General features: G+C 30.1%; 1 protein-coding gene and 1 non-coding gene across 2 annotated transcripts; one reads left to right on the top strand and one right to left on the bottom strand.

Annotated features, from left to right (window-relative positions):
* Nucleotides 1–68: 68 nt before the first annotated feature.
* Nucleotides 69–6,755, top strand: LOC105620884 (CD63 antigen). Its single transcript, XM_012202364.1, has 5 exons — nucleotides 69–137; nucleotides 2,928–3,116; nucleotides 5,002–5,172; nucleotides 6,106–6,333; nucleotides 6,454–6,755. The coding sequence occupies exons 1-5, from the start codon at nucleotides 69–71 to the stop codon at nucleotides 6,517–6,519; spliced, it is 723 nt and encodes a 240-aa protein (XP_012057754.1). The 3' UTR covers nucleotides 6,520–6,755.
* On the bottom strand, nucleotides 2,562–2,643 carry Trnas-uga. The gene has a single exon. It is a non-coding gene; the product is annotated as a tRNA-Ser (tRNA).
* Nucleotides 6,756–7,670: the final 915 nt, after the last annotated feature.

Consider the following 7,670-nt stretch of genomic DNA (forward strand, 5'->3'; position numbering starts at 1 on the left):
GAGAGAGAGAGAGAAGCGTGTGCACGTAATCACATATAATTTAAATCATAACCGACAGTTCTGCGGCAATGGCGAAGTTGAGTCTGGCACCGAAGACCATCAAGTACTTGATGTTCATTTTCAACCTGTTCTTTGTGGTAAGTAAGCCGTTGACGATCAGCTGTCTCGCGACTCGCGTTCCTTCTGGAACGATGAGCTGGCATGGACCCGCGCGATTGATTGCGCTGCGATCTATCGAATCGTTGTATCGACGCAGCCTCAGCGCGATCGTTAGAAGCTGCGATTACGATCAACAAGCTGCAATTTATCTGGAGCCTAATTGAAGCCTGATAAAAGCATAATTTATATAAAAATGCATCCGTAAAGCTGTAAAGTGAATATTAAATATTTCATCGAAATTTTATTTTTATCACGCGTGCTAATTGAAACGGACTGAGATAGTTGCAGTAAAAAGTTAATTAAAAGCTTCTTATTCTTTTTTAAGACTATATAAAAAGGAACAAAGTCGAATTTCAGTAAAAAATTAATTTAATTAAATTTTAACTATATTTTATTTTATTTAAAATTTATGATTTTCAATAAACGTTTACAATAAAATGTTTACAATAAAATGTTTTAATTAATTTAATTAACTAATTATTTGATCATAATTATTTTGGTTAATTATTTAATGTTCGTTTCTATATGCATCTCGTGGACATTAAAATTCAATAATTACATTAAAGTATGCACATTGTTCACGTGGTTCAGCAGAATTTAGTTTTAAATGATGCGTAACGCGTTTTCAAATCACATTTTCCGCAAATATTTATTGAAATAGCCGAAACGTGAAATTGAAACGTGGAATTTAATTCGAATGTCATTAATAAATATGGAGTACGGTGAACGCGTATTTGTGGAGTATACATATATTTTATTGTGTTAAACTTTTAACATTTTGCGCGTCACGTGATTGTTGAGTTATCTTGAACAGATATTTGAGCTTAGTATTTGGATAAATATTATCAATTGAAATCAAGTCTTGAATGTAATCTAAGTGGAAAGGCAACATTTACAATGTGATTACTGAAGAGCGTTGTAAGCGTTGTGACGGTTACAGAACGCGTTTAGAGAATGCATTGAGTAATCGGTTTTTGTGGAAATTGGATGTAATTGAGATTTAGGAATATATCAATTTACAAACAATAGCTGTATTCTGATATACACTGCCAGTACACTGAAAATCTTTAGTTCACGTTATGTATACTATAAATTTTTAGTATGGGATCATAGTCAATATCAATAACAGCGCAATTGTCATAAAATTTTCCTTTCGTTATTTAATATAATGTATAATCATTAATATATTATGTTATATATATGTTAATGATTTTATATTAATTAATGATATTTTTTATATCGATGACGATTATATACATATGTACATGTATTGAGAAAAAATTATTCTACATGTAAATAAATATTTATTTAAATATTCCAAACATTTACTTACAATAAATAAATTTACTTAGTAAGAAGAAATTATTATTAAATCAAATTAATGTTTTTTGTACCAAACAAATCTTTATATGTAATAAATATTTAGTTGACACTATTCATATAAATAATTTATTAAATTTCGTTTTTTTTTCATAAACTCACTAAAATTAAATCTTTAATCGCAAGTTCTTGATGAAAACAAAGGGTATACAATTTTTTTGTGTCTAAATATAGATTCCATTTAAAAGTATGTGTATATGTTGAAAGCTTATAAAATTAAGTTAATTAGACATGGTTAATTATTCATTAGTTATTCATCAACTGGATTAGCATATACATCGGAGAAGACTATGAGTAGATAAATCATTGAGCGAAATCAATAAAAAAAAATTTGATAAACCTAAGAAATATATTGGAGAGGAAATTCCTACAATATTCATCTTCTCTATTTTTTTCACACACAGCATGACATAAAAATTGAAAGATTATCTTTGATGTGATCGATACGGATGAGAGCGATTGCAATATTAATTTTATATGCTATAGAATGAGGCAAGAATTAAAAAATTTTTTAATTTTGATAATTTACTAATTTATGAATTAATCAAACTATGTTTAATATTAAGTAATAAGCATCACGATTAAAATAATTTTATTATTAATAGTAAGTTCGTATCTGGGAATATATCGTTTATACATATACGTAGAAACCATAGTTTGAATAAAATAGACAGTTCAATGTTTTTATTCAGAATAATCGAAATGCACGCTGCGTTATCAGTTTTATAAATAAATCCATTATTAACTTAATTCTTACGCCGCATGCGTGTTAATTTTTTATTAAGTTTTATTTGAATTAATATTTCTTTCATGATTATAGTTTTGGCGCAATTGTTGATTTTATTGATTATGTAATTTCACAAGAATAATATAGAAGTATTAATATAAAATTATTAAATTGCTAATATTGTTAATACAATTAATTTAAATATCATTTTTATGTTTTTACATTGAAGTATATGAATGTAGCTACATATAAATGATTAGATACTGATATTATTTAAGATAAAGAAAAAAAAATTCGCTGCGGACAGGATTCGAACCTGTGCGGGTAGAACCCAATGGATTTCAAGTCCATCTCCTTAACCGCTCGGACACCGCAGCTGTTGGCAACTCGCTGTTATTTGTACGATATACTGTACGCAGATGTGAAACTCGAAAATGTTGACGTCATTAAAAAAATAAACTTGCGTATCTTTTTCAAATACATTAGTATGCTAATTACATACTACATTAATTAGATAATTACATCATTTACGCAATATTGCTTATCGTCACGAAATCATTATGTAATTACTGATTTTTTAACATGATTGATTCCATTGCGAATTGCATTTTTGTTTCTTTTATCCATGGAAATATATCATGAATCGATGAATTATGTTTAGATTACAGGAATAGTGTTGCTATCCATCGGAGCGGTCATCCATGGAGTATATCATCAGTATCAACATTTTCTTGATAACAGGTTCTTCTCCGTACCTTCTCTTCTCGTAGCAGTGGGCTCCATCATTTTTATCATCGCTTTTTTCGGATGCTGTGGAGCTGTTCGCGAAAGTTATTGCATGATTATAACGGTAAGACGAATATGTATTCATGACTTGAACAACATTTTTTTCTTATTAAATATACACACTTCGATTAAGCTTTTTCTTCATAAATAAGTAAATGATTCACTTTTTGTCCATGCATTAAATTACACTTTTATTAACTTATTAATTTATTGCTGAATGATTTAAAAATCGCATATATACATACTTCAAAATCTTTTTCAATAAAGATGTCTCATCGTTGCATCATATGCAATTAGACCGTTTATTACTGCGATAGAGTTATAGTATGTATTTTAACGTTTAATTAGCAAATAATAATTAACTAAAATTATAATAATTAACTAATAATAATTAACTAAAAATTAGCTAAATCAATAGTAATAATGATAATAAGCTATCCAATGATCAAACTATCTATACCGGCAAACTGGAAGTAAATTCGTGAAATTATTAGCAAATTGGCATTACTTAACTCTGTTTGCATTAAGCTTGAGTTTTACCGATAAAGCCTGTAGATATAATTTGACAGTTGATTGACAGAAACCAAATAGAATCTGTCAAATCTACTGCTTTTAATATGTCGTCTGTAATCTGCGTCATATTGTACAAGTATAACAAACTATTGAATTTCTGTTATTAATCTCCTATATTTTATGAGAATATTCGTATTAGCGTTCACTAGTATTGTACATACCAGATCCTGTATCTGTAAAATCTTTACATAAAAAGAATATTTTTGAACAACATTTTTGGAACAACATCTAAAAAATTAGAGGTAGATCTGAAAATAATTTTATTGGACTAAAATAATTATATAGGATGCTCAAGCTAGTTGCCAGAATGAAAACTTCTTGCAGCATTGCTTGATATGCTTGAGTTTTCTCAACATAATTATTTTAATGGTCCAATAAAATTATTTTCAAATTTGTAGTCATCAAAATTTCAACAAAATTTCATTCTTTCCGAATAATCTTCTTATTTATCATAAATTTTGCAGAATCTATTGCAGACGCCTTGTCTTTCCTATATATACGCCTTTCACAATCGTGAGGAACCATCTGTTTCACAATCGTAAATGATTTACGTCTCATTCGATCGATCGTACCTGGCAAAGCTCACCAGGTGATTGTGCTTCCGATTGAGAGCGCGCCACCGACGAGGATCAATCGCGATGTACTGCGAGTAATAAAGCGGACTATTATCGTGACTCGAGAACATTCACGATGTTGTTTTCAACGTTGCTCTATTCGAATTAATTCGAGATTAGAATCTTGATATAGACTGTCGGGTTTTCGATCGACCTATTGCATACGAAACATATATGAAACAAAAAGCTCGACCAAGTCTGTTCATCTACGATATCGTCTACCCTTCGTTTCCATAACGTAATGGATCATATGTTTTGTACACGAAGTATATAATTAACATGTGTGGGTTCCTCCCCGTTCCACCTCCATCAGCTCTTATTCCGGGAAAATTACTCTCCCTCACACGCAGACGAGGGCGGACACGCTTCCGGTGTTGCTTTAAAAAATTTACGCACGATGAGACTATATAATAAATATTTTAAAAGCTTCGAGATTCAATTCTATCATTTCCTAGATATATTTTAAAAATACATCACGATATATTATATTTTCTAGTCAATATCTGATACCAAAATTGATTTCTGCCGGAATATCCATAACAATTATATACAATGAGAAAAATGTCTGGTTGAAAATAGACGAATCAGAAGAGTCTGACTGTATCAATCAGATTAGTAGATTTAAAAAAAAATTCTAATTTGTCTCTTTTTTACTAGAATTGCAATTAATTTAACAAAACATTTTTCTTAGTGTACGAAAGATAATCGTTGAAATATAATTTGAATACTTCTTTTAACAATAGTTTCTTTGATCATTTACAGTTCTGCACGCTTCTGGCTGCAATTTTCTTGCTGGAGATTATAGGCGGCATAATGGGATATGTGATGAGAGCACAGGTTGCGTCGATTGCTCAGCAAAAGATGCTCGACACGATGCCCCGATACAACAATAGCTACGAGATCCAATTCGTCTGGGATAATCTACAACGAGACGTAACGCATAATTATATACAATTACTGTATTTATATGTGCGATTATGTTATATCTTCGAAATAGCGGACCACGAATGATTTTGTTTTCTTTTCTTTTTTCGACGATGGTTAGAAGTTTCTCGCGCTTCGCATCATGTCTTTCTCAGTCGTAGGAGCGACTCGATCGTAGCGAGAATATCGCGGACGACAGGCGACAGGGATAATTTCAGTGCCCGACTCTAATTCCTCACGTGTATAATATATGTATATGTTGGTAGCTGGCGTGCACGCCATGAAGGGGTAGCGTCATTGATTTTTCCCCAGCTTCCTTGACCACCCTTAACGATCTACAAAAAATGTATGCGCATATATTATATATATAAATTATATATATAAATCATATACATTTATTATATAATAATATTATACATATAATATATATATAATAATATTATACGTATAATATATATATTATTATATATTTATTAAATATATATACACTAGACAAATATTAAATTTTAATAAATATTTGTTTAAATAGTTCTAAATAAATATTTACTAAATGTAAATATATATTTATTTGATCATTATTCATCTTTTTATTGAGTAAATATTTATTGTAAGAAGATATTTATTTTTAATTTAATTATTATTTTTAGTTTAAATATTTATATTTATTTTTTATTATTTAAAGAAATATCTATTAAGGTAAATAATTTTTTTTAGTATAAACAATTGTATTATATTTGTATAATATATATTGTTAATTATATATAATTTAGCTATTATATAATAGATATCAATATACAAGGGATGCGTATATGTATGTATACAATCATACCATGAAATATTAAATATGCACGAAATCATTACGACTCTACATCTCTGTATTTGCGTGATATAGATACGTGTTTCAGCATATTAGTCGTGAAATTTCGTTTTTTTTTTTTACAGTTCCATTGTTGTGGCACAATCAATGCCACCGATTGGACGAATACAGCGAAATTGTCAGGTATTCCGATGTCGTGCTGTGATGATACGATAGGTGCTATCGGCATGTCGAACTGCACCCTATCATCGGAGAATTTGCATGAGGTTGGCTGCATAGATGCCTTCGCGAAATTTGCAGAAACACACGCAGCTAAGATAGCAGGTGTTGGAATAGGCCTTGGTATAATTCAGGTATCTTCATCAGCATCATTATGTTAAATTTTTCAAACTTTACCTCAGCGTTTTCGAAGTCTGATAAATGAGTAATATTCACGTTTTATTAATACAAGAATGGAATAATTAATGTTGCAGCTGATAGGAATCCTCTTGTCGTCCTACTTGGCTAAATCGATCAAGAATTGTTACCAGACTATGTAGAGTGCCATGCGAACATCAAACGCACTGGAAGCAGCCTTCATATGGATGATAACCGAGCAGAATTGCCATTAGGATACGAAACTGTGTGCATTTGATAATTGATTTGATATATTGTACGAGAATACATTATTTTTCCTTGCATAGAAGGATGGTAAATTATTTTTGCTACATGCGATATTTCGCATCGCGTTATAAAGAAGCGTATGTATTTTTAATAAAATCTTTATATCGCTAAATGTTTTTACGACAATGCGTTTATCATTTTTGATTAAAATACGTCGTTAATTCAATTCTCTTATTTACATAGGAATAAATTACACATAATAATGAATAAGCAATCACTTATTTTACGGAAAACTGGACTCTTTTTTTTATCTACAATAAATTTCTCATAAACTTTTGCAACATGTGAATTTCAAACAAAAAAGATTGGAGCATGCGCGTATCCGACAGTCATCAACTACACACGTACTTTCACGCATATATATGCATGCCGAGAGACATGAAATTAACTTAATTGGCATATGAGTCATTTTTGTCGCGATATTTTGCTCACGTGTAAACGCCACGTGTAAACTCACATAGCAACGAACACGAAAACGAATGTCTCTTTCCACGCCCATTAACTTTAAAATTTTGATTCGATATATTCGATCGCATTAAATGTTATATTTTATATATATAATACACATATATAATGATATATATGTATATATATATATAGATCATTTATATTTATGTATATACTAAGAGATATATAAGTATGTATGCATATATTTTTTTAAGTGGATGAGTTTAAACGTGGCTCGATGTCTAATTAAAATTCCATACAGATTCTGTTAAAAAATATTGCATATACATAATGTACATATTCCCAGCAGCAAACGTAAAGTTATGTGTAACGTGTGTTATATTATATTGTTGTAGTTATATTGTTAAATGGAAAATCACAACTAACAGGTACATTACATGTAGCTTTCGTGTTTACGCTGGATGAATATATATATGACCTATATATTCCGACCGAAAATTCATTGGTGCGTTATAATGCTACAGGTATATCGCTTTGTCATGTTTTTCTTCATGCTATCGCGTAAGACTTCCTTATTTCCTCCCACTCTTCCTCTTCTCTCTCTTTCTCTCTCTCTCTC

The sequence above is a fragment of the Atta cephalotes genome (assembly GCF_000143395.1).
Source record: "Atta cephalotes unplaced genomic scaffold scaffold00002, whole genome shotgun sequence".
NCBI lineage: Eukaryota > Metazoa > Arthropoda > Insecta > Hymenoptera > Formicidae > Atta > Atta cephalotes.

Excerpts from the sequence above, each read along its gene's own strand:
- LOC105620884 (XM_012202364.1), top strand. The coding sequence starts at position 69 with ATGGCGAAGTTGAGTCTGGCACCGAAGACCATCAAGTACTTGATGTTC. Across the intron at positions 138-2,927 it reads TTTTCAACCTGTTCTTTGTG|ATTACAGGAATAGTGTTGCT; the intron begins GTAAGTAAGCCG and ends AATTATGTTTAG. Across the intron at positions 6,334-6,453 it reads TAGGCCTTGGTATAATTCAG|CTGATAGGAATCCTCTTGTC; the intron begins GTATCTTCATCA and ends TTAATGTTGCAG.